The sequence below is a fragment of the Amia ocellicauda genome, chromosome 8, assembly GCF_036373705.1.
Source record: "Amia ocellicauda isolate fAmiCal2 chromosome 8, fAmiCal2.hap1, whole genome shotgun sequence".
Lineage (NCBI taxonomy): Eukaryota > Metazoa > Chordata > Actinopteri > Amiiformes > Amiidae > Amia > Amia ocellicauda.
This window is the reverse complement of record NC_089857.1, coordinates 14866228-14894019: the sequence shown is the minus strand read 5'-3', so window position 1 is coordinate 14894019 and position 27792 is coordinate 14866228. Positions and strand designations below refer to the sequence as shown.

Genomic DNA, 27792 nt, shown 5'->3' with positions numbered 1-27792 from the left:
TGTCTAGCGGAGGCGGGTACGTGTGCTTCCCTGGTCGAAGGCGAGTCGTGTGCAGGGCTGTGCAGACGGCGCAGGTAGGCATAGGAGGTGAGTATATCAGCCTTGTCTCAGTATTGTGTGTGTGTGTGTGTGTGTGTGTGTGTGTGGCACATTGATGCCAGTCGTGTAGTCGTGTTCAAATCCAACCTAAGTATCCGTATTCCAAGTCAGATCCAGTGTCAAATATCTAGTTTCGACCCTTAATTCACTTGCCCTGCCAGTGAAATGTAACACTGTCGTTTTTGTATTGTCAATATGTCAGATGCCTTTTGCTCATACTTTTTCTTGTCATTGAGGGATGCGTCTTCCTCCCATTGTGAAGCACAGGCTGCCTTGGAGCTTTGATTGCCGATATAACGCTAGCAAAAGACAGTATAGGTGTACATTAAGGATGTGATTATTATTTCCCGGATTTGGGTTTGATGTGGACCGTGAGCACACATCCCTGCGCTGCATGTGATTAACAGACATTGTGTGATTTCGTAAATTGTGCATATTTATCCCTAAAGAGACCAATTCAATAATTAGCAAAAGCATAGCATGTGTTTAGTTATGCATGCATAGCTAATATTTTATCTGGTTCCCTGTGGTGCCTGTTTTACAGTCTTCTCAGTATCTGTATTATTATCCCTGAACAGTGTTTGATGGAAATGAATGAGCCCAGGCTATACCAAAGCTTTCTGTAATCCTATGGGCTGGACCTGGATTAGCCCTGGTCTTGGACTCCTCTGTTATTTTACATGGGGAACCAAGACCAGTGAAACCAGTGTGTGTGAAAGCAGCCGTGTCCCATTGTCCCCGCTTTACCCCTGCAGTTCCCATCCAGGCTGTGTGAGCCCTAGTGCCATTGAAACGGCAGCACTGAGGACTAAGGCAGGTGATGCTCATCTATCAACCGGGCAGGGCCTAATCTAAAACCATTTAAGACAGGACTATATGGAAAATGAAACTGGGCCAGTAGAAACCCCAGACAAAATAAAGGCACAAAGCAGGATAACAGTAACAAAGTGACAGGTAAAGATTGCACTCCTGCTTTGTCTAATGTTCATAATGCAATGTTCAAACATTTGTGTCATAGAAAATGCATTTGTTTTGTTACCCCCCCTTTTGTTATGTGATTGCACTTGCTTCTACTCCGCATTGTGTCACACATTGCGAGTCGTGCATCCATGAATGTTTGTCATCTTCATTCCTTATGCCCCAGAGCTTGATGTCAAGTCCATCACTACATTAGAGTATTAATTAATTAATGTGCAAGAGCAGTGCATCCATCTTAAAATTTGTGCTTTAATTAATTAATTCATTAATTTAACTGTAGTCCCGATTCTCATAATCATGGCTTGATAAAACAGCCCCTTAACTTTCATTTCGCCATCTGCATGTTAACACAATGGAATGAATGTTAAAACATAACTTGCCACAATAAGTGGTGTAAATGGGAAAAATGTCAAAATGGGTGCATTCACTTCTAAGCAGCATCAAACATGCCCTCTGCGTTTCCATTTCAAAGCTTTCTAGAAGAGAATATTCTAGAAAATGCACATTCCAGTGGGGGACAAACACAGTACCAAATAATTGTGTAGACACTAAACTAACGCTCTTTCACCACCAATACATGTATGTTCATCATACTGCTGTGTGGAGGGATTTTTTATCTTTCTTAGAAATATTACAAAGGTATTGTTATTTTTTTCCAGTTGTTAGTGTTGTAGGTGTGCACACATGTATGTCTCAACTGTCACTTCAGTTTTGGCCCTGACAACAGCTAGCTCTGAGGAAAACTGATTCTTAAGAACTGAACTAATGTGTGACTGGCCTGAACTTGAAATGTAACCTTCCTTTTAAGGTAGACAGATGTTCATAGGGATACATCATTCACAATTTACCCTTACAACCCGAGAGAGTGCACACATGCGAATATAAAAGGCAGCATGAACTAGTGGTATTTATGGGAGGGGGAGCAAACAAACCAAGAAACAGCCCTTACACATTTACAGAGCATGCTCAGTCAAATAGGGGACACTGTTTGTGTGTATGTGATGTATTGAAATACTCTATTATTCTATAATATGCATTGCATTCAGTGACATTTAGAAAAGGAATTGGCTTTTTACAGGATGTCATTTAATAGGATTTCAAAATATACAGGCCAAGGGGACTCTCATTCATTCAATCATATAATATAACCTTTTGCTCCTATAGCCACTGAATTATGAATTATTGCAGTGGTACCAGTTTCACAGCAAATTGCATTATTATAAACCCTATTGCTTTATTGTTGTTCCATAAAGAGGAAAATCAAATTTAAAAACTGTCCAATGACTAGCTACAATGTTTTGTAAAGAGATGCTTCAAGACGACATAGGTACAAAACAAGCAAACATTTATTAAGCCTAATGTTGAATAGAGCAGAGTTCATCTCAAAATATTAATAATTGTATAATCTTTGCTAGAGTTTGCCACTTGAGTTTTGTGCTTGGTACTGCTATAGTTGCTATCTTTTTATTTTGTATTATTTGTATTGTTTTTTTGTTTACTTTCCGCAAAGAAATAGTCTTCTTGATAACCATGCTAGAAAATGTATTTCCATTGCCTAATAGGTCTTAGAGTAGTGGCATAGAAAAATCTATACACAGCTTACGTGGATACATTTACTAAAACCTTACGCCAGGTTGGCTTATTTGAGGGATTTCTTTTTTGTCCTTCTTGTTCAATCCATAGGCAAACCTGATGTACGCAATCCGAAAGGCATCGCCAGCCGCTGTCCTTACAGAAGAAGAAATGCTGTCTGAACTGGCGTTTCTAAATCATATAGTGAGCAGAAGTGAGGGGTTTGCCTAAAGCCCGGGAGCTTTTGAGCTGCACGGCATCCACAGTTGTCCCGTTTTGTTTGTGTTCCAGAATGATTCAGCGCTGAATTGCCATGGAAGAAGCCTGCCGTGGAGCTAATTCAACCCCAGTTGCAAACGGCGTCGCTCGCTATGGCTGCTCTCAACATGGCCACCGAGACGGAGAAGGCTCGGGCTCTTCTCCAGACTTTCAGCACAGCCTCTGTCATTGCCAGCACAGGACTGGGGATGTTCTGCTTTTTTGCTGATAGGTTCTTGCAGTTTTCCTTCGTCCAGCACCACGAGTGGCTGCGGGCGGTCTCGGACAACGCGGTGCACGGGATGGTGGGCCTGTGGTCCTGGGCCATTGTCATTGGGCTCAGGAAGAGGAGTGACTTCTATGAAGTCGTCTTTGCTGGGTTTCTGGCTTCAGTCATCGATCTAGACCACTTTTTCCTAGCTGGCTCTCTGTCTCTAAAAGTAAGTCTGCTCTCTGTGCTCTCGAAGAGAGCTGCTACTGTGAAAAAGATTATTGAGGTTAATTGCTTAATTAGAACAGATATGTGAGGAGTTTGAGTTGTTACATCCTTGGTTGAGTATCTCCCCTCCACTGCCCAAGCATTGATTCTAACCTGTGTCCAGCTATCCCAAGAATCATTTCATAAGCTGTAGAATTATTGCTATAGGAGCGTCGTGTTTTGCTTTAACTTTGTGCCAGTTGGTTATTGACAGTAACTATGACTCATTGTTTGGCCTCTTTCGGTCCCCTGTGCATTAGAGTTAGGTTGCTGTTTGTTTGCTAAGCAGACTCATGCATTCATAAAAAGTTGATTACATTTTCATGAGATTACCATTTACAATGTGTTTTTTTGGGCAAGGAAGATTAATGGCACAAGTCAGGGAACAGACCCCCAAAAAAATGCTTTGAAGTGTTCTGTCATAGCAGTTTAATAAGTATAGCGGTTGCATATTAATAAAAGATAACTGGTGTAGTGGTTAAAGAAAATGTTCCCAAAAGGATCCTAGTTCATTCTCTGACTCCACCATTTAATCAGTGGCTGATACGTAGAGGCCTAACTATAAATGACTGTTCCATTCATGCATAAGTCCTGTAGCTTCAGTAAGTCTCAAATGGATACATGCCACTGCGAAATGACCATGTTTTAGTTTGTTTTTCTTTTCTTTTTTCCCCCCATATGAATCTGGATATCACTCTCCACATTCTTATTTGGAAAAAATGACGGAACTTGACATTCTTATCTTTGGCTGTAATGAGATTTCCAAACAGAAGGTCACAGAATATCACAATTGGACAGCCAGAACGCGGGTTTCAAAGATCTGCACAGGCATATGGTAACCAGCTGTCCCCAAAAAAACTCTGTAAATCCAAGGTGGGGAACTGGGTTATGTCTATAAAAGCCACATGAAGGGTTTGAAATTTCCCCAACACCAAGAATTAACTACATCATAGCATATAGCTTACCCTGGTCCTACCACAGTGTCTTCTGATTTTTGGTTAAACCATTAACTTAATTGATCCTGTTATCAGACTTTATTAGTCTCCCTGTGTGTTTGAGGTATTCAGAAACCGATGATTCAGATAGCCCTGTAATACCTATAGGATTGTGGCTCTCCAGGAACTGGGGTGGCCACCACTAGCGTCTAGGAAACTTCATGAATTCGATTTGTTTTGGTCTCTTTCCCAGGCTGCGCTGAATCTCCCTCACCGGCCGCCCTTGCACTGCTCCTCACTCATCCCAGCGCTGGCCTTCTCCCTCAAGTTCCTCATGTGGGTGTGCAGGCTGAAGGACTCCTGGTGCTTCCTGCCCTGGATGGTCTTCATCTCCCTGGCTTCCCATCACATCCGGGATGGCGTCCGCCATGGGCTGTGGGTCTGTCCTTTCGGGAACACGGCCCCTGTCCCTTACTGGCTGCACATTGCCATCACTGCCACCTTACCTCACCTGTGTTCAGTGCTCATGTACCTGACCGGCACCAGAGACATGATCTCGACCAAGCACGGCATTTCCATAGACGTCTGAGGGGCAGCCTATGCCAGAGAGTACCTCGTCCACACTGCTTCACGGTGCTCCCTTTGTATTGTATCGTGGAACCACCTTCGCCTCAGTCTAACGGTGTCTCTATGGGTATTCTCGCTCTTTCATTTTCTTCCCTGTGAAGATCTCGACGCAGCACTCTTGAGTCTTAAAGCTTTCACTTAAAGGGAAACTGTTTGGGGGCAGCGTTCGTGAACACTATGGGGAGAGCAGTTCGGCCTGAAGAACTGGGACGATGTTTCATAGTTGATGGCCAACCATGTTTTTGACACTATGTACCAGGAGCACATAGGTACACCTGTGTTTTGGCAGTTATTCTAAGCGATTTACTTGTCTTTTAACATATTTTGAGATTATGATGTTCCAAGAGACACTGTTAGGAGTGAGTCCGGTCATTTTCATGTTCCCTGGCCAGTTTTTATTGAGGATCCATAATATTAGATGTCTGTGTAATGGGTTTGGAAAAAATAATCATTACTCATACTTGATCCTGTAGAAATCAATGTCTATCATGTCTATCAAACAGCTGCCTGACATCATCCTTTTCCCCATTGATTTATTTGCATAAGGATATCCAGCTTCTGTTTTTCATTAGAGGATTTCAGAAGTCTTCACTTAGAGCAAACAATCTCATACATGCTATGTTTACAGTTATAAACCTATTAAAAGAAGAGCTTTCCAATGGTGGATCACAGCTTGAAAGACAGATTTTTATATCTAGGAAATGGCCCTCCTTCCCATGAAACTGTACAGCTTCACTGTTTTACTTTTTCTGATCTAGTATTATTAGGGTTCAGTTGTGTTTAGTAATGTTGGACCCTGGTTGTATGTCAACTGATCAAGGTTTTCAGCTATATTTATTCCACAGAGTAATATGATGTTGGCTCGTGATTTATGGCCCTAAGGATGGCATTACTGGGCCAACAAGGGCCCAACACACAGGATGTGTGTTTCTAATCATGCAGGGTTTGAATTGACCTTTGCACATATTTATTTATGCATCTCATTTTAAGAAAAACTTTCACTTGCATTGTTTGTCATTTTGTTTGTGTGTGTGAGAATTACTGATACTTATGGATAAGATCACAGTGGTCATTTATTTCTGGGTGTTTATAAAATTGTACCTGGAATAAAATACACTTCCAGGAAAAGTTGATTTGGTGATGGTCTTGCTTTCCTAAGGCACAAAAGATAACCGCTATATACTGCCTCAAAGTGAGTTCAAGGCAGGGGCGGACTGGGACCAAAAACCGGCCCTGGACTTTTAACCAGAATTTGCCAGAATTGCCCGATGGCAATGGTTCAAGGTGTTGTGTTGCCTCACACATTGATTGGTCTTCTAACCCCCAGCTTCTTTCTTCTAACTCTGATCTGGGATTGGTAATTTTGTGACATAGTACTTAAATGAACAGTCAGGATGCTCTCGGTTTGTCTAATGAGTAAGATGGCACAGGCACTGTTCGGGCACCTGTTTAGAAAATGTACACAGATATCAAACCATTCATTTTGAACAGTTTCTGAGAACAGTTTCCTTCTCAACATGCCTCCATGATATTTTTGTATTTCATTATTCCCCCCTCGCCATTATGAGGGTTTCATTCTTGAATCTTCTGCCTTGCACCCCTATTCTGGGAGACTTCAGAAAAGGCAGTGTTCCTGTTCTGAGTGAAATGGAAATCACAAGGCATTCTGTTTTTAAACCCGATATTCGCAGATGTCATCACCTCAGAATAGGTGCCTTTAAGTGTTAGAGATTGAGAATGGGTTCTATACTGGATCGCTGTAGTCTGTGTGGAAAACAAAAATGTTCTTGCCGAGCTTATCTCATACTAACTACAAAACCAATGACAAGGTCAGATAGTAATCATTGTCTCATTATGCTTGTGTAGGTGGTGTGACCTGAGGAACTGTCATTCGTCTAAATACTTCATACAGCGCAAAATTATTCTCCCAACGATTGTTTGTTTGAGGCAGGATACAGAATGCTGCTGACTGGCATGTAAAGTTGAAGAACAGCTGCAAGTTTCTGTTGATTAATTAGCACTGTGGAAAGAAATGAGAGGAAACTGATTCTGTTAGTGAGAACTACCTCTTATTACTTCCCACAGTGCTAATTAACCTATAGTAACTCTTGCAGCTGTTGTTCTGTTCGAATTGTCAATCACCAATAAGCTGTGTTGTTCCATACGCCCTCCCAGAGAACGCCATCTCGGTAGTTTACTTATATTTGTTTGCAGCATTTAAAGTAATGCCAATGAACAGTTTACCGTTGGGATATGCAGGCAGACATCCCTATTGAATTTGCCACCCATCAATATTCATCCAAGGGGTCAATCTAAACTACACCTCAAAGAACTACACCATGGAGAATCACTGCTCCCTGCAAAAGTGCCCAGGTAAACCCACGCCCTGTGATTCCCTTGTTTTGATTCAAGGTGTACTACTAACGTAATTTGCAGCCTTGGGAGAAGTGTTCAGTGCATTCAGTCAGCAAATCGGACCAATTCAGTAACTGGGAGATTGGTTCAAACTAATGGCAGGAGGTGAATAGAATAATGCCAAGAAGAGAATAGCAGGCCCAGCTCCACTACTTATTTTATTTCTTTGCATTTTCCCTTTACCCTAATCTAGTCTTACAACTGTTAGAATATTTCACAATATTTTATGTATAATTGCATAATGCATGTTATGTATAATTGTGTATAAATGCAGGGAATTTTCTCCAACGTCTACAGCAAAGTGAATGACATTTCTGGTGCTGGGATTCTTTATCAGGGTTTCCCCCAAAGAAGTCCCAGTTTTGATTTGTTTCATATTCGCAAATGATGGTAACATTTGTATGATGTAGGTGTCAGGTACAGTGTCAATGCCTGACTGGCTCTTGTTAGTGAAGGTGCGAGGAAGCAGAAACAGAGACAGGCAGGAGCTGACTGGGTTCCTTCAGCATTAATCTTTCTCAAAATGGATAGCTCGGTTAGCTGGCAGGCAAGAACGGTTGCTGTTTTTTCTTTCTTCACCTCTGTGGCACACTTCCAGCATCTTAATGAAATGATCTTGCGTCGTGCTGCTTGCAGATTTAAGCAACCCCCCCCCCCCCGCTGAAGATGTGCTTGACAGGAGGAGGCAGCGTTGAATGATAGCAGACTGATCCAGGATGCGTAAAAGCACATCCATCTCTATTGACATTCCACTCTGTTGCTCACCACTCTGGAACCTGCAAGAACACGTCTCAGACTTGTGCCGATCAAGGGGAATTAGCTGCTTGCGGTTCCCGTTCTGGCAATGCCTTCTTTCGGTGCAGCCTATCAGACGGGATCTGTGCCTGGAGAGCTGCACTCCTGCAAGTGTCACATGTCCATGAGGTTAACTCACTACTTCAGCAAATAATTAGTCCAGTGTAGCAATTCAGAGTTCGTTCAGAAGGAAAATGAAAAGATTCTGGTTCTCCGTGACTTTGGCCTTCCTAACCCCTTTAAGGTGATGCTACACAATAGAATACAATTCATATTCCTCTATGATATTACATAAGTGTCTAAAACAATGTGCAATGACCTGCTAAAAATGTATTCTTAGCTAAACACTTTCAATGCTGGCATCTTTGTCTTTCTGGTTCTGTACCTGGAAAGGTGTCATTCTCAAGTCTATTTCGTTATAAGACAGTTCTTGAAGCCAATTGTGATTTAATTGAATTACAAGAGCTGGTTGAACTAAAATGCTCAAATATAATCAACCAGGTCATTAACTAACTTGGATCCCCACTGTCTAGGTTCCAATTCCGCCAGAATTTCCTCAGCTGTCTCCTTATTGCAGTGCATAGACAAAAGAAAAAATGGTATTCTGTGTGAAATCCCAGAAGAGACAAAGGCTGCTCTAGCTTGACATTTTGGGATACTCCGTTACCCCACACAGTGCACATGAAAAGGAGTCTTGCATTTGAAGTTGAATAGCTTTGAGCCACAGAGCCCAATATTAATAGCTTCACACAGGAAGGTTGACTGAGTGTCACAACTGAATGGAAAATGCCCAACAGACCATATTCTGGATGCATCTCCTAAGTGCAGTACTATTCGTGGGCTTAACACAAGTGTCAGCATCATTGCTGTGATAACGATTCAGGACAGACACTATATGATATATTTATAACTGAAGGCATACAGATAAACGAGCCACCTTGAGCAAACAAAAAGGGGAAGTACCTAGATGAGTGAACTGTTCTTTATTGCATCTGGTTTAGCTTAGTATATTTTGAAAAAAAATAAGCAAAACCAACACCGCCACCAACAACAAGTAGCTTTCTGCTTTCTTACGCTGAATTTAGTGAAGGCCCAGCTGGTGAAGCCCTGTAGCTTGCATGTCGTTTGAGCTTGTTTTTCAAACAACACATGTTTGAATAACTCCTGAAAGGGGTTATCTGTATCTTAATTTACAACTCTCATTTTTTCTGAAAATAACCTAGCACGGTTTGACATTAATGCATGGTTCATTTGTAAGATAAGATAATCTTTTAACACCCAATACAGTATTTACATAATACAACTGAAGTACCAAACTTTAAATGTCAGGAAGCCACTCGGTTAAATAAGATGTTGCAATGTATTTGTTTTTTCGTTTTCAGTTTGAATGTGTGTAATGCGGACAGTAGGTTAAATTCCTTGGACTGTGGGGGTGTTACCAGGTCAACACATTGTTGAGAACAAAACACCCAGTAGTTATGGCCAGAAGTGTCTGCAAACACTCTCAGAAGAGAGAAGAAATGAGTCTTTGACATACGCATGCTTATCACGATCTCAGGCAGCTTGACGCCAACTGCATTTCAGACGTTTGGCCAGATTCTCCATCTGTGCTGGTGCAATTCACTCAGAAAGACTGCTTTACAATTAAATTACGTTAGCTTTCATGTCTGCCTGTGTGGAATTACAGTTCAACTGACATCCAGGTTCTTCACAGAACGCACAGGGGCCAGAGCAACACCTCCGACAATTTGCTGTGAATTTGCTCTTACCTGTCACATTTAAATCCCACTCCCAGCTATTGTGGTTGATTCCCATTTGCCATACATAGTAATTTTATTTATTTTTTAAATAGAAAAAAGATAATGTATGTATATATATATATATATATATATATATATATATATATATATATGATGACATAAAACATGGGAAGATTAAATACATTTTGAAGGCATGACTTGGAAAAGAGATGCTGTAGATCGAAGCAAGTGGAAACATCTTGGGGAGGCCTTCATCCAGCAGTGGATGAATGGGCTGATGGTGATGAGATATATATATTCCAGGACATTATACAATTTTAATGGAAATGTCAATCACATTTTATTTAAAGTGTACAGTCCATGTAGCAGTAAATGGCAGAGCCCTGAGATTAGGAATTATTGGAGCGTAACGCTGACCTAGATATTTTTAGTATGTGGAAATACTGGTACTGTTGTGTCATTGCAGTTCTATGTTCAGATCTGCACTATTATTGTAACACCCAGGATTGCCAGTGCAAGCTAGAGACACTGCAGCCTACGCTTCATTTTCAAATCTGAAGCAAAGGTTTAAAAATATATTTTCCTCCAGTGTAATTTTCTGTCAAAATAAACTTTGTTTTTACCCTTGAGGCATATTATGCATTTTTTTTTTGTTAATAGTCCAGTCTGTCCAAAAGCAGCAATTTAATGTCCAAATAAATCTACAAATAGAAGGGGGAACCGCTTATTTAAATTATTAATACAAGGGTATTCAAAACATAGTGGTAACACAGTGTGTTTTAGAAGGTTTTCTAGTAATCCTAATTATTTCCTATGTGGTTTTACTGCCTGTGAACACAGACAGAATCTAGAGTCTTATTACATACAAGCTGCAGTGCTGAACATTCGTAGGTTTAGTGTCTGGGATTCTCCTTGCCGTTTATGGTTGTGGGGCCTCAACCTGTGAAGATGTATGAACAGTATAAACAGAAACCCATTCAAGCAATTAATGTCTCTCAGTACTAGTACCAAAGAATATAAAAACAGCTTATAGCTTTTAAAGAGAAGCCTCCCTGCTTTGACTGTTTCAAAATAACAGAGTTGTTCCAGCCTACAGTTCAAGGTCTACTGTCAGACCTAACAGAATAATGTATACATTTATGAAATAGATTACCTAATTGTATTGAGATTTTGAGCATGATTACCAATGTTTAAATAACATGCAAGGAACAAACTAACTTAATCAGACACACCTCTCACCTCTTATCCCTGAACAGATATGTGATTATGATTATTCTTTAATTGAACTGGGCAGGTTCTAAACACACTGTGATATTCTCCAAAAGCAAAATGAACAAGGTTGTGTTATACAATTAATTGAAACCTGGGCAGTATGTAAATGAAGGCATAAAGGCCATTGAATACCACATGTGTTGGCACCCCTTCAATGCAAACAGTGAGGCCAACAAATCAAGCAAATACCCACAATGCAACATATGATACAGAAAAAACAACCGTATCCCTATGGAAGGAAAACCTGCTAATCCTTCATCAACCTTTGTAAGTGGATTGTATTTTTTTACACAGTCGTTTGAACCTTGTGTCCAATTTCTATTTCCTTTTTTTTAGTTATAGTTTATAGTATTATCGCTCATGCTCAATCATCCATATTTCAAAAGTGGTGCTTTGACTTCAAAACAATATATCGCTTTTCACATTAGATGTCTGCATTCATCAAAAATAAAAACAAATTGATGTTATATTTTTGAGGTTAAAAAATAAAAAACAATCATGTTTTGACAATGGCCGTCCTCAGCGTTTCAAGGTATGACCTGGATGGTTTGGCCAAGCAGTAGCTGGGGCAACTTTGAGATAAGTGTCTATATCTGTCACAAATAGGTGTTACTCACTTTAAATCTCTCATTTTCATAGCTTTTTTAATTATTTGCCTGTAATCAAGTTGTCCAGTGACAAAATTAGTCCAGAGTGGGATGGGTGGCTGCTGGCCTTCAATATTTTGAGACAAAATATAAATACATTTAAAAAATAAAAGTATATTATTCATTATTATTTTGTAGAAGTTGTCTAGCAAATCTGAGGTTAGTCATTCATATAAGCCTTAGAGCTGGATTATGTCTCTGTTATGGCCCTTTTTTACTGCCCGTGTTGTTTTTTTATATGCATTGCTACTTAACTGGAAGCACTTCTGCAGACTTCGTATTTGGTGAAAAAACTCAAACGCATTGTCAGACAACACAGCAAAAAACAACTACGACAGATACTACAGAGTTAAAATAACATTTATTTCACAGAAATACAAACACAGAGAGTAACAAAACAGCTTATTCATTATATTGTCGTACACAAAAGCACAAAAGACATTTAACAGTGTTTCTTTCCAGATCCCCCCACCTACACTTTTTGAACCAACAATGGAAGCGATACATTTTAATCAAACCCCACCTCACCACATACAGCGTACAAGCTGCCTATATGAAAAGCGACACGTTTTCTAGCACAGATGTGGAATTCTATTTTCAAACATCACAGAGGTAGGTTGGCCTACTCGTATTTGGACAATTGTAGATTTGTGATTGTCTGTTCTTTCCATTTGGTTTCAGTCATCAACACTTGCACAGCACACATGTATCACAACACCATGTCTCTCTTTAACACCTTGGCCTCAAATTACTACAGAAACAACCGAAACCTTTGCAATATTCATTAGGATACTTACGTACTAGTAAGTATGCTCCACAACTATGATTCGAGGCAGTCACAAAATATAAACAAGTAAAATCACATCATAATGCAAAGCAAGAGCGCATCTGATGAGTCACAGAGAATGGAATTATACAAACGAAGTTGCAACTTAACACAAAACACACACAGACACACATAAGCAGATCCGTTTGCTTATGAAATAAATGTGTGAAACTAAAGTTAATCTGGATCAGGTTTGTAAAGTTGTGGATTGAGCAGCAATTCCATTCCTCAAGGATGGCACAGACAGTCTTGCCACGTATGCAGCACGCGCACATCTGTGCCTTAACACGTGAATAACAGTAAGGCCCATGAACTGTACCCGGTGCAAAAACCAGATGAGCCAGAACTTTTCACTCTCATGCCTCAAAGCATCGCAAACCTCCAATAAGTTGCTGACAGAGCAAGGTTTGTCTTTCACTCGAGCGCTAGCCTGACGGAAAAAATCGGTGAAACACGGATAGCCAAAAATGTGTTTCCAATATCGGACACATTGAAGTCGGACTGTAGATAGATGGTTAAAAACACCATTGGAAAAAAGCTTCGCATAGCATACTTCCTTCATGTGCAGACTGTTGTGTACACCACTAACACAATTACCATTATTTGCCTCGGGGCAATATTTTCATACAATACATTAAAGGAAACGATACATCTGAAAAATATGAAAAGCTTGTGAAAAAAAACTGCTTGAAGGTTATCACCCCCCTGAGTTATTTTCAGTATTTGAAAAGAAGAAGAAAAAAACATTCATCACTTAGCATATAATTACTCTTTCAATACCTTTCTTAAATGACAGGTGTAAAGAGGGGAGGTGCTGGATGATATTATGCTTTAACGCTTCCAATGAATTTAGTTACTATTGTAACCTGTTCCGTTTATGACTGTAATATTGTCAACAGAGGTTTAAAATATCAGGAAAGTTTCACAACAAATTGGTCATAAAGCTCACATTTAAAAGAGTGTTAGAATATTATTTTGGAGATACTGAATTGGTTCCTACTTGCCCTAGCTGGCTTTTGACATATATCACTTACATCAACACAAGAAAAAGTTTGATATTGTGGTACTGTAGGGATGTATCCCACAGCACTGAGGTGGTCTTCATCTATACCTGGAAATGCCTTTAACTTTCAAATATTTGTTTTGGTTTTTAACCTTTACATGGTTTAAAAGTTGTATGCAGCAATTCCCATGGAATATTTAATAGTCATATCCCCTACTGTATATACTCATTTACTGGCAAACATTTGACAAAACTAAAACACATAATACTAAAAAAAATATATATATATTATACATGTACATCTTTAGAATGCTATTTGCCAATTAGCCTATTACGACCTAATTAGTACTAAGTACTAAAAGTACTAAACTCCATAATCTGTTTTAAAGTTAAAATCTTTTTTAGGATGTAAAATTCTGAATGTGTTCCTGAGATATAAAGATTTTGCTCATTCAATCCCAACAAACATCAGCAGAATATCAAGTAAAACTAAAGAATCCTCAGATTAAAACTCAATAATATCTACATTTATTCCATCAATTCAGGGAGAATTCCTTTGCACTCTTAATTAGTTACTGTATCTTCTTTAAATATATATTCTGGTGCCTAAATTCTTAGTGGATTGCACAAAGATTAATCAGCAACATAATTTAAGAATGGAGCTGAAAAATAGCTCATAGACATACTATGGGTAAAACATTAATGAGATTACATAATTAAAAAGGTGAAATAGCTGCTTTCCATGTCCTTATTAACCTGCTATGTCTTCAAACTATCCAGTGGGATGTTAGTGAAGCAATAACAAAGTTGAACGTAAATGTACTCTAGTGTCTTATTTCACGGTACTAATTTTACATCAGCATTACATTTAGCTATGTTGTTCATGCTTTATGAAAGTAACAAAATATATTAAAAAAGTAAAATATAGAGGTTTCATTGAAATGTATTTTGAATATATTTATATCAGCTTTAAAAATAAAGCCCATTTGCATTGCTTGCATCTTAGCTTTGCTTGAGAAAAGAAAGGTGAAACTGTAAAGCTAAGATAGAGCCCTGGGGACTGCATTATTGAATAAAACACATTAAAACAGGGTTTCCATTTGAAACTAGGATTAATTGTAGTCCTGGATATATAGGAGGCAACACAGCAACCAAAAAGAGGCTTAGACATATATCAGTTTCAAAACATTAAATCAATCACTGTCTTTTGTTTCAAAAAAATAATATGAAGGATTTACACCAAAAAATAAGTTTGTGAGATGTTTTTCCCTAGATGAACTGGCAGTCACCTACAGACAGAAGCTGCGTTATGCCCAAGATAAAATCACTTCCTGTGGGGGAGTTCACTGTGCAAGACAAACTGTCACTTCTGTTTATAGGTAAAGACAAGAGTTTTGTCTTGGGTTAACCTTTACAGCTGGTGTAGAATTATAAAACCATAAAATATCCGAAAGAAAAATAAAATAAAACACAATAATATTTGCATGCGATTCACTTTTTCAAAGTCAGCTGGCAGTGCAACCTTTGATCTTCTGATTTTTATCAAGAATGTCTCCCCACTCTGCACATGTAGCAGCTGACGAATGGTCTATAAGGTTTACTGTTCTCTCATCGCCTATATACAACATTAAACGATTAATTTCTGTTAGCCCTGCATGTTGTAGGCTGGTGAGACATATGGCAGAGAGAACCACAACACTCCAGACAGCCACACATCTTACTGCAATGCTTCAGACAATGGTGAAAATTAAGAATACAGATTAAGTGTTTTACACACTACAGAAATTCTTGGGCTGTCTTCCAATAGACACAAAAGGGCCACAATATTTTTATGCATATAAACATTTTAAAAGGATATTAAACCATGTCCCACGCATATCAGAAACATACCAAACTCCTGCCTTATACCTGTGATGATGTATATGCCATACAGATAAGAATATTAAAGGTCAGAATTAACTTACAGGAGAAAAACAACTTTACACTTTGTATTGATACAACACTCAGAATAACCTGAGATGCTTTACAATTCAGTAAAAATCAAGTCAACTGCAGGATTACACACATGAGTTGAGGTGCAGCTATTTAGAATAGCAAACACCACACAGTTTTGTCTCTTACTCTACAGCTGAGCCTACATTCTCAGGCTTAATGGTCTTTTCCTTAGTAAGAAATTAACTATTTTAGTAGACCATCCCTTTGGCAGAAAATGTAACAGAACGGCACAGTAACAGAATTAACAGTTTGTGAATTTCAATAAAAAAGTGGCATTCTGTGCATATTAGATCTGGACCATACCAGACATGATCTGATATCTGACTACTTTCTGCAGTTGTCTCACTTTAAAGTTTGTTTATTCTTCAGCATTTTCTTAAACATTTTGTTGAATCTTGTAAAAAATAAAATTAAAAAAAAAACCTGCACCCCCATAGAATATGTCACTCTCTCCTCCTTTTACCCCTGCAGTCTGTATCTCAGTGAAGTGTGGACGAATCAATGGACGTCTTCTGACCTCCCAATCCAGGCAGATCCTCTACTTATCTACTTCAAATCAGAGGATCCACCGCAAGGTCACCTCTGCCAATGTGGTCAAGCACAGGAGAAACACAGACAGCCACGATGTATGTAGTCAAAGCGAGGGTCCGCTGTCTTCATTACTGGTTTACACATGCTTCAGTGCTTGTACTGTGCTCCCAAAAAAAAAAAACTTGTATAATCTGTCAAGGTGTATGTCCTGTGCTTGAATCCAGCCATGCCACAACCCCCCCGACTCCACCCCTAAAGCGTAGTACTGTTTCTGCACTCTCCGCTGTGAGGGTTTGTAAGAGCTTAAAAACAGGCCAGATACATCTGCACACAGACACATCTAACTTGAATATTCATATCCAAAGTAAAGGCATTAAGACCTTTGAGTCCAAACTTCTGTATATTTTTGTAAAAGAATGCTATAAAATCTTATCTGTACATAATGCCCCTACATCATATTGGCTTTTTAGATGAACATGTGTGCTTCTTTCACAGCTGTTCATCAGCAATCAGAAACATGTGGAGAACTGTCCAGAAATACTTCTTGATGATTTAAAAAAAAAACAGTTTTTCAGGTGCTGGCAAGAGAAGGTACATCTGTTGAGTCTTAGGCTGAACATGCTGTTCTAGTCTAAGATCTTGTGCTTCAGAGCTGCTGCAGGTTTATCCACTGAAAATGAGGATGCTGAGACCAGGAATAGCAGCCATTTGAGAGAGATGCTGGGAATCTCCAGTACTTTGCTCTGTTTTATTGCTGTTACTGGCAGTGGTGATAGTTCCCTTCGAGGACACCCTATAAGGGCTGACACTGGAAAGCACCAAGCTGTGCATCTGTGTACAAAAAGAAGACAAACAGATTTAATGAATCAATGCTAATTACAGCCCTGCCTCTGTGTGGTGCAAATTACAGACTGAGAAAATGATTATCTAAAAAGAACTTTAATAAATCAGACTTGCTTTTCTAGTTCTAGTAAAACCTTGAAGGCACTTCAGTGAGGTTCATCCCTGTGTTGGGGTTTTAAAGCCTGTTTACTCAACACACCCAGTGTTGCGTATGGAAGTGCCTCACTCTGCTGAAAGGTCTGTATGGATTGTGGCAGCCAACACCTCTAGAATTAACCTGCATCTGTTTATGACTGCTTCATATGTCGCAAGATAAGCCTCATAAGCAAAGCTAATGAAATGGGTTTGCTTTCCAGATGACAACTCAAGTTTATCTCTTTTAGGGTACTGATATAAAGTGACTTACGATCTGCCTTCCTTACACACTACACACAGTTAGGGATCACAGCAAAACAGAAGAGTGCTTATTAAAGGCACAGCTGCTTACAGAAACTCTGCTTGAATTTCATCACCAACTATTTGTCAAAGGGACATGCGAGGATAATACAGAAGGACAGGTTCTGTTAATAGAAAAGACCCTTGAGGTGATGCAAATTTATCCATTTGTTTTGAATCCTCAGGATAGTCAAAGTTTTACTGTGCTGAGCAACATAAATAATTAACATCTAATCCTCACCCTGGGTAACAAGAACAGACGCTTGAATTCCAAGTGTGAACACACCAATGAGATCATCCAACACTATTTTCAGCTCTTGGATTTTCGTGGTTCAGCGCACATTTGCTTTGTTCCAATGCATGCCTTCAGTTTCACTTCTTAAACAATTAAACAAGCTCTCCTCTCTAGAAAATAAGCATATTTTTTTTCCCTTTCTGTCACCCTGGCACATGCTGGGAACAGAGAGGCCTAGGCTACACTCATGTCATTCCCATCAGGGACAGCTCGTAATTTGATCATTTGAATTTAGAGGAAATGTCAGAAGAAATACCAAACAACATTATACTCCTCCATTCTTGTGGATGGAAAGATGGGAGAAAATCTTGAATGCCTCCCCACTTACCCTCAACCTCCACTCCCCCATCCCACCCCTGTCCTCGAAGAAGGAAAGTGACCCCAAGACTTTTTACTTACAATCTAAATTGGGACAGACTTCATCTTCATCATTGAAGCAAGTTCTTGTTTTGTTGCCTCTTCCTTTCCTCTGTGTTTTATCCTTTATGTTAGAAGAGGGGAAAAAAACAACAACTGTTATATCATGCATTCTCTACCACAACCACTATACAACAAGAATGGGGTGCTTTACAATAACACTGGCTTCTAGACTTTCTATGTTTTCACCTAAGAGCTGTGAAAGCATAGCCAGCAAAGCGGCTATGCTATATAATTTCCTTCAATGCTAGTTAACCCTAAGTAATGAGAACGCAATTGTGCGGCAATGAAAAACATCTGTAAAACCACTGGCTTTGCGATTTCATTTTTATACCAAGAGATTTGTTAGCTATTCTAAGCTTTGCATGGGAAAATATATTTGGAGACACTACAGTTCTCTGTGCTTATACTGCAAACGTAAGATCACTTAACCCACAGAATGAAGGAAGGGATGTGCTTTCTATGAATTGTGATGTAACGATCACACTGTAACTTCTACCATCATACATAAGCATGCATACATGCAAACAGCCTACATTTACCCAGTTAGATTTCAAACTGGTTGGGACAATTATTATTATTTTTTTTTAAAGGGAAAATATGAAAAGAGCACATCTCACCAGAAAAAAACCATGAACAATGCCAGCAGTGCTAGAATTACTCCTGCAAACAATCCCAGTGAAATGAGCATTCCCAGTTTCTCATATTGTTCCATACTAATGTCTGAGAAAACAAGGGAAAACGGTGTAGGTGAAGGGAAGAACACATTAAAGAAAAACAATAAAGACACAAGCATATGAAGCCTTTGTCACTAGTCTGAATGGTCTCTGTTGCTGTCTGTAAGAGGTTTCTGCTCCCCAGTGTTACTTTGAAGTGCATTTTAAATTCCTCCAAAATCACAGAGGCTGTAAAATTATGACTTCATTCATATTCTCTGTAGTTATAAAAAATATAATACAGTGATAAATATGCTGATAATATGTTTTGAAAGGAGTATTAATAACGACAAGATTTGTGATTAAGGTTCCCAATCTCATCAGGAATGCTCTTGGGTCAAATTCAGTTGAAGTTTCATATTCCACAGTGTAACATATTCAAAATATATTATGTATATTTATTCTAGAAAGGAAAAACACACTAAACGCTACAAGAAAAAACTTGTGATACCAAACACAGAAATGCGATTTCTATGTTTGGTATAGAAAACCACTAAATATCTAAAAATTATATATCAAAGCTCCTGCAAGTTATTCATCACATATGTCTAAGTCCAGATGTTTGTTGGGAATCTGAATGCTTTTCTTTTTTCCTCTAGTATTATTAAGTTAAATACAGGGTAATGTTAAGACTTGTAGCAAAAATTGGAAGCTCTTCAGATCCCACAAGTCCAAAAAATCATGGGACAATTTGTCAACACAATTGAGAATTTGGGATTCACAAGTAGGCAAATCAAAGTAATACAATCCAGAAGAACTGCCTATAATTTATATAGACATAAGACACCAGGACTGAGCCAATTGTCTTTTCAGAGGCTATTCTAATCATATATATATATATATATATATATATATATATATATATATATAGGGCATGGGTACATTTTAAAGCACTTAAGTTACACTGACATTATCCTCAAGCCAACACAAGATTATACTATACTGTGGTAAACAATATTATCCTCTGAAAAAGTTGGACAGTTAATTGCACATTTAAACCAAGTACACGCTGTACTTGTATAAAACATTTGGCAAGTGGAAAATATCCTGCTTTGGCAATACATTTTTATGTACTGGTTCTTGTTTGGTAAGTTTATTTCCACAGAGCGCACACAGAAATATACACAAAAACGGGACAAATCCCTTGCTATCTCTAAATCAGTTAATTTCTATTCAGATTAATTAAATATGGAAATGTAAATTGAGACTTTTTATGTACCATACAAGAACAAACCCTTGGTTGTGGCTTCACTACATCAATTAGTGACTTCTGTAAATTACTTTGGAACGTTTTTGCATAAAAGTTTACTCCAACCAGCATTGCAGTGCATTCACTGTGGAATTAATAGCTGAGCTTTGGCCGCAAACATCAAGCAGGGTTTCCCGCAGCTATATTCAGGCCAGGCCAAAAATTGGTGCTGCCAGGCCAAACAAAAATGATGCTCTGCACCCACTCTCATTCACCTCCCCTCACTATGTTAACCCCCCATACCCCCCATCCTGATTGACAATCTGCCAGCACCCCCCACCCCACGTCAACAAATCTGAAACTGACTACCATGTCTACGCAAAAGGAAAAAAAGAGGAAGTGTATGTAATTTCAATGTCAGTTCCATCTGACAAGTACAATGCATAGCACAATCAGGATTACAGTACCTGTAGTTTTATTTTTTGTAGATTGGTCCAGTTCTTCACTGACATTTTCATAATTGCTCGTCTCACTTGGTGGAAGGGTTGGTTCTACAAAGGAACAGAAGAAAAAAATAATAAATAATACAAATAAAAAATACATATTTTGTGATTACATTTTTATGTTTTATTATAATTTACACTGATACTATTATCACTGATAAGTGCTTGGTCTACTTGGTTTTCATACCAATCCAAGGTAAGGCCTTGACTTCTGGGCTCCATTCACTCCAATGCCCATTTTCAGTGTAATCTATTGCTTGCACTTGGATGATGTGATTGTGACCAGCCAGAACATCGTTAACTGTGACGTTTGTGTTTGTAGTTTTCAGCTGTGATAAAAAAAAAAAAAAGTTTAAACATAAAAAATTTACAATTTTAAATGGACAAATATCTAAAACATGAGATACAATTTATTTCACCAAATGTAATGTGTAGATATCAGACCAATAACTATCAAGTGTATTCTATTTTGTAACCTGTTGTATATCTATTATATCCATGACTATAAAGATGTGGTAATAGAAGAAATGCATTCAAAATAGGCACAAACATTGCCTATTGCCTAACATTTTGGCATAAGCATTACCAAAACATGGCCAGCATTACGTAAATATGGTTATTAATGTCAGGAAACAGACTTTGACTTTCATATTAGCATTGAGGTCTCGGGCTAAACACTGGGAAACTGACAGAATTTATGTAAACTATAAGTATGCATTTTTTCTTGTGGATGAAATAAAACCAATTAAGAAATCTAAAGCAGTGAATTTCAGATATAATCTACATCTCATCTCTGCATATGCTTTGAAATTAAACACTGTGCTATATCTGAATTTAAAAATATACATAGAAGCTGCAGTCAATCGAAGTCTCAACAAAGTGGCAATACAGAATCGTCTTCAGGCCTTTAAAAGTATGGGCAGAAGGTTTTGCTTAAACATGTCATTATTTCATTTCAGGAAGATGTAATTCAATTGGGACAAAACATTACGGTCGGCTTTCACAAACACAGCAAAGCCCACAACAATTCAAACCTCATCTGTCATCTGACCACAAAACCACTGCTAACTGGGCCGCTACCAAAATTTCTCACCTTAGACCAGGACTCTGAGCCCACGGGCTTGTGGCGGAGCTGGAAGTTGAGTTGAAAGTGTATCTCGTTGCTCCAGGAAGCTGGGTATCTCCAGCTGACCAAAAGTCTTGTGGGCTGGCCAATGATGGGCTCCACTGAAATCTCTTCTGGGGGGTCGGGTTTGACTACAACACAAGACAGCTATGAATGAGGGTGTATGTGCTTTCACATGATATTGCTCTGCCTTTCTTTAACTGGTAAATAATGACTTACCTATATCATGAATCTCTATCTTTGATATTGTATATTTTGATCCAAGGGGGTTGACTTCTGTGATATTAATAAGATGGTTGTGGTGCCAGATTTTTGTGGCATTTATTTTGCATGAATTTATTGTATAGAACTCCTGGCGGCAAGGCTCTGATCTCTGTCCTCCATCCCTACAGAAACGGAAACAGTGGTGTTAGTAAATAGAAAAAAGATCCCCTCCCAATCTAACATTTTTCAACAGCTCTTGAATGACCTTATACAAAACTGCTTACATCTGCAAGCTGGTGGAGAAGATATACGTAGTGTACAAAATAAACGCCCACCGCTTTTTCCATTAGAAAACATTGAATTAAAAAACAGGAAATTAAAGGGCTCGAAAGGTTATTTCACACGAATGGCTGTGCTTTTCCCAACTAACATGCAACCGTAACAAAAAAGTACAAAAAATAAATAAAAATCACTTAACAAAAGTAGAGACGGTTGCATTATGTTTACTGATTAACAATACCAGGAGATACGATAAGGGAAACATCGCAGCTTCTGCACCCTGCTTACCAATACTTAGAGGTATGCTTCAGTAAAAAGGTTTTAATGACAGCGAACACACAAAATAAATAAATAAAGATAAATCAATAAATAATTCAAAGAGTAGGCTTCCATTTGATTTACCGCACACAGCATCATGTCAGAATGATGACAAGTTATGCTCTCATCTTGGCTCTTCATAGAGTCAAGATTACAGCAGGATTCAGATTGTGCCATCATGGTGAGACACGGCTAAGACTCTGTATAGCAGCAAATCAAACGAATTGCTCCACCTAGCAATAAAGGATTACATTTATTTTATTGCATCAGAACCTTAAAATATCTAAATCCATTCTTTAAGGGCCAGTCAACAGTGGTTTCATTTCCAACCATTATTCACTAAATCCCATTAAGAGCCAGCTTTGTGGGAAAAGATAAAATCAAGTTCTTGTGTCGCAATCAGCATTATAGAGATACCATTGGAAGCATGGTAAATATCACGGAGGCCAAGATCTCCAGCCAAAGTCTTTTGCAACTGAGATGACAGAAGGCAGTGATTACAATGAGGTTATAAGTCTGGGTGTATTGGACTGCTCCACCAAAAAATACAGACTGACTTTCCTCACCTATAGGTCATGATATACTTGGTGGGAAGAAAGGTCTTCAGTGTTTGCTCCCAGGCACAGGTGATGCTGATGTAATTTGGGGTCATGCAGGTAATATTCAGAAACCCTGGAAAATCTGATAATATAAATAGAAATTAATTAGCAACCTTATTTGAAAAACCTGTACAAGATTGTGAACATACTCCTTATTGGTAATAACTGGGTAGGTGAGGGTGAATTGGACTGAATGGTTTTTACAACAAATTTGAAGCATCAATCCTGTAATAGTAAAAGCTTTGAGATATGCCTGACTTACTTTACATGATTAAGTTGTTACTTTTACCTTTATGTTTCATTAACTGGAAAACTAGTGATGCATGCAATTTTCAGAGTTACTTGGTAAAGTACACATCTTTGGTTTTATAGGGACCACTAATTCTATGCGAAACTTCCTCAAAGGGTACGATACTCTGAAAAGATTATTCAAGGATAAGTGAAATATTGCAACAAGTCCACTTTATCCAGCATATTTAGCCTTTACAGTCCATAAATGCACCTGGCAGAGAATCAAACCACAACTTAGATGCCTCTGTTTTTAATTAGGAGGCAAAGCTTATGATACCGTGCTGCTTTTCCAGATTCAAAGCCTTCCATATGGTAAACAAATTGAAGATACACTGCTTGCCAAATTAAACATATTTAACTCTAAGTTTAGATACTATAAAATACATTACTGCCCGATTTTTCGAAGATGGTTTAAACTGCAAAGTCGAAAACTGCTGCCACTTCCACTGCCACTATATAAAATCACTACAACAGTAAAGTATTGCCCTAGTTTTGTTTCCATTCACATAATGAATTTACAACAAGAAACTCAAAGTAGTCAAATGACATTGTGGTTGACATATACTTATTCAATTAGTGTGTTTAGCCAATAATGCGTATACATTAAAACAGTGATGGGTCTGCGTTTTTAACAGTTTATAGTCCCACGGTGCTTTTCAAATGTCATTGTGGGGGAGTTGGTCTTGGAAATGAATAATGGTTCAGAAGGTAAATTGCATACTTAGGATCAGCAGGGCTGAAAAACAACAGGAAATTAGGATTTTCACACATCTATGCTAGGTACCTTCTGCCTAAACTTCTAAACCTGTCTAGGATTGGTATATGTTGTGTGTAGCAGCCATCCAACAATCAGAACAGGTCTCATGTGTATAAGCAAACAAGAAGGGACATTCTGACAGAAAGGACAAGCTAACATAATGCACGACAGGACGTAACTGGAAAGCAAAAGGGACATAACTTACACCCAAGTCTTAATTTTGTTGCCCAGAGAAGGTTTCCTCTTCTATCATGGCAGCTGTAGTTTCCTTCCATAGATAAATCTGCATTAATGAGGACGAGGTCTCCATTCTGTAACAGGGTCTGTGAGGAGCCTACTCCACTGCCGTTGAGCTGCCACTCCACAGAAGGCCTGAGAGACAATTAAATAATAGGAAACTGAATGATATAGGTTATGGAAAATGTGCTGCAGCATGATTTTACTATCATGATAACAGCACCGCTCACTGTAGCAATTATTTTCTATGGCTAATATTTGTTTTAATGGTTTCCACTTTCACATTGGGAACAAATTAAGGTGTGGATAGCACAGCTGGTGCTCTGCCAATCCTTTGTAAATACTACATGTTCTGTATTTGACAAACACAATAATACATTAGCTCATGATATGCAGATCACAAAGTATCTTTTTGTATTCATATACTAGAAGTTTTAATTCACCTGGAAAAAATAAAAAACGACGTAAAAATATTTAATTGCAGTAATGCATGATATTAATCTTTCCCTATAAGTCTGTGTTTGTCAGCAATTTAAATTACAGCTGTTTTTACTGTCAATATATGCTCTTCCTTATTTGTTTCCAAAATATTTCCATCTCCTTTATTATTATATTTGTACGCATTTCATGACCAAAGCCCTAATATCAGATGGAAGCAGGTTTTGTTTTGCAGCGCAATAAAAAGTATTTATTGTATATAATGAATGACATGATTATGGAACACATGCAGTAACCCAAGACTATGCTGTAAACCAGCAGTTTGACACCATGACGTATTGCCAGCTTGTGACGGATACAAAAAAAAGCAGAAATGTCTTTGTATCTCTCTCTTGTAAACTTTGAGTGTATAGAAAGGTCACTGTTGACACGTAACAGGGTGTCAGTTTTCCATATGCAGAAAAAACAATATGTATGGACACATTCTAATTCATATTAATCTCTGCACACTGCCAGGCATCTGCAGAACTGTTCTTTCACCCTGTTTTGAATAACAGATCATATCTGATGCCTGCAGCCATACATACCTGCCTCTGGAACTGCCGCACGCCAGGGTAACATTGGATCCTAGCGCTCCATATTGAATGTCTGAAACTGCGGAGAGTAGAGGGCACGCGGTTACCACAGGCAAAATATAATTCTGGCAACTTCCTGCGGTCTCACACAGCAGGCAACCACGCATTACTGGGGCAGATCTAGCACTGGAAACATTAATCCAGCCACTGACCTCAACAGACAGCAGCTGACCTGCACTTAAGCGCCAATGAATAAATATATAAAGGTCTCATACCCTTCTGTTTGTATACACGCTTCAGCTAAAAATCATAAGTGGTTACGGTGAAGAATAAAAAATATTTTAAGGGACAAGCGAAGGTCAAAGACCAACAACAGGCACCTATGCACTGCAAACAGATCAGCACAACAGAAATCGCTTGGTTCGGCTTGGCTGTAAATTTAAGCAAAGGAAAATTTCTGTTCTATGATTGGTGTTTGTGCGGACAAGAAAATGACAGTATGAAAATAATATCTGGTATAATTTCTGCCCAACACATAAGATACAGAGAGAATATTTGCACAGCCTATTTAAAACTACTTTAGGTAGTACAGAGCTACAAAGAGAAGACAGAACTCCTGAAAGTTCTCAACGGATCCAAAAAAACCCAACAAAGGCCAATTTGTATTTGATCTCTCAGGGTGGGGGTTACAGGTTCCGTACAATTAAATAACATGTCAGCCTACGTTTAAAAAAAAAAAAGACTTCCGTAATAATAATCTGAACCCGTGTGTGTGCAGGATGGGGGAGGCAGCGATTCCGGAGTGCTTCATCCGGTAAAGGCCTACAGCTGAAAAGCAGGACGGGACCTACATCCTGGAGCCCTGTGTCAATCAGCGACTGTCCAATTAGCCACCAGGATGGGGTAGGATGGCAAGACTAGGGGGAGAGCACGTGACCAACTTACTTTACTTACTTACTGTACTTACTTTACTTATTTACTTTAATTACTTTACTTACTTATGTACTTAATTTATTTATTACATTTGAGCTGTCTTCTTTCAGGTTACCAGGTGAGTGTACTGAGATATACAGTTTGTTTCCAGACATGACCAGGCAGCACAATAGCAAAACAGTGGGTATTGAGATCACTCGTAAATTAGGCATAAGAATGTGGCACAGAAAATGTGGTTCGTGGGATAACTGAAAATCATTATTCCCCCTTTAAACTAAACATTTAGTTTAGTACACCTTCAATGAAGCTGAAGAGAGTAATACAGAAAGAAAAGGCATTAATACAGAAAGAAACAGGAGAGGGTGGTTTGACAGTGGGAGTTTGCACATGCCCTGAGAGACGGGTTTCCTCTTCTTAACTGCAGTGTCAGAGCAGGGAGCCGCCCCACAAAATGGATCTCATGGGACTCGTCTGTGTGCATAATCCTCAAACTGAACTGGGCCTAACTGCAGGCCTATTCTCACAAATGAGACATACAAAGCTAGAAGTGATTCTTAAAATTCAAATAAATCAATAATAATCAACAAGAAACCAGGCTGGGACTGACTTGTTTCACCTATTCATATCAACAATCAATCAGACAAAGTAACAGACCTAGGTTAATTGACTGAGATTTTGTCAATATTCAATTACAGCTACAAAGGTTCTGCCATAAAACCAAATGAAATCCAGTAAGTCATCAAATTAAACATAATGGGAAGGTGTTTCTATTGTGGTTTCATTTTAATGTTTAGACAGAGTAATACATCAAATAAAAACAACGCTGAAACATTCTCTACGTCTTTCTGGGCCGACACAAAAAAAAGTCTGTCTGCATTATGAACATTTTCCAGCCTGTCCACTATAGTAAATAAGAAACAGGGAAAATGTGAACAGTTTTAATTGCAGACCCTGTGAAAATAATTAAGCTAATAACAGCTGGCAGGGACCAATGCAGAGAAAATTGCTTTATTTTTGGCACTGTGACACAAACGTTGAATAGCTTGAATTAGTATTGTGGTAAAGCCATTTGCTGACATGTGGATGGTTTGTATCACCAAATACATAGAAGGTTTTTAACCATGATGTCAAATCCAGTTTCCACTAAAGCAGCTACATCTGTAGATTTTTTTTTTTTAAATTCAACAAGGGATTTACAGTGAAGCATTCGGAAAGGAAAGGGTTAACAGTTCTTTTACAGAGGTATGGTATAAAACCCTTCCTATAATGCCCTGTCAGGGGGTTCATGCAAAAAAATAAAGGACAATGACTCGGAACGGAACTGTAAATCTATGATGTTCAGAGTAAGCCATTCTTGTAACTGGGTATTAGATTGTTGGCCTAAAGTGCCCCAAACACAGTCCGCATCACAATCATTTATATTTTAGCACCTGAAGACGGCACCAT

The 27792-nt window shown here is 38.6% G+C and overlaps 2 protein-coding genes across 5 annotated transcripts in view; one reads left to right on the top strand and one right to left on the bottom strand.

Annotated features, from left to right (window-relative positions):
- The first annotated feature begins 11 nt into the window (after nt 1-11).
- Nucleotides 12-10546, top strand: tmem267 (transmembrane protein 267). Of its 3 annotated transcripts, XM_066712125.1 has the most exons (4): nt 46-87; nt 855-1053; nt 2941-3347; nt 4574-10546. In XM_066712125.1, exons 3-4 carry the CDS (start codon nt 3021-3023, stop codon nt 4907-4909), a joined length of 663 nt encoding a protein of 220 aa, XP_066568222.1. In that variant the 5' UTR covers nt 46-87; nt 855-1053; nt 2941-3020; the 3' UTR covers nt 4910-10546. The 3 variants fall into 3 exon arrangements, with proteins under 3 accessions (XP_066568221.1, XP_066568222.1, XP_066568224.1); XM_066712124.1 differs by lacking the exon at nt 855-1053 and having other exon boundaries at nt 12-87; XM_066712127.1 differs by lacking the exons at nt 46-87; nt 855-1053 and adding an exon at nt 1083-2853.
- Nucleotides 10547-12180: 1634 nt separating this feature from the next.
- The window catches only part of il11ra (interleukin 11 receptor subunit alpha), a 46435-nt gene continuing 30823 nt past the window's right edge, over nt 12181-27792 (bottom strand). For both annotated transcript variants that reach the window (XM_066712122.1, XM_066712123.1), the window contains exons 3-12: nt 25426-25492; nt 24369-24535; nt 23083-23197; nt 21935-22101; nt 21683-21846; nt 20777-20918; nt 20554-20637; nt 18802-18904; nt 18164-18245; nt 12181-17022 (exon numbers count right to left, since the gene is read on the bottom strand). In XM_066712122.1, the coding sequence (XP_066568219.1) occupies nt 18167-18245; nt 18802-18904; nt 20554-20637; nt 20777-20918; nt 21683-21846; nt 21935-22101; nt 23083-23197; nt 24369-24535; nt 25426-25492 (1088 nt within the window). In that variant the 3' untranslated portion in view covers nt 12181-17022; nt 18164-18166. The remainder of the gene's footprint in view (nt 17023-18163; nt 18246-18801; nt 18905-20553; nt 20638-20776; nt 20919-21682; nt 21847-21934; nt 22102-23082; nt 23198-24368; nt 24536-25425; nt 25493-27792) is intronic.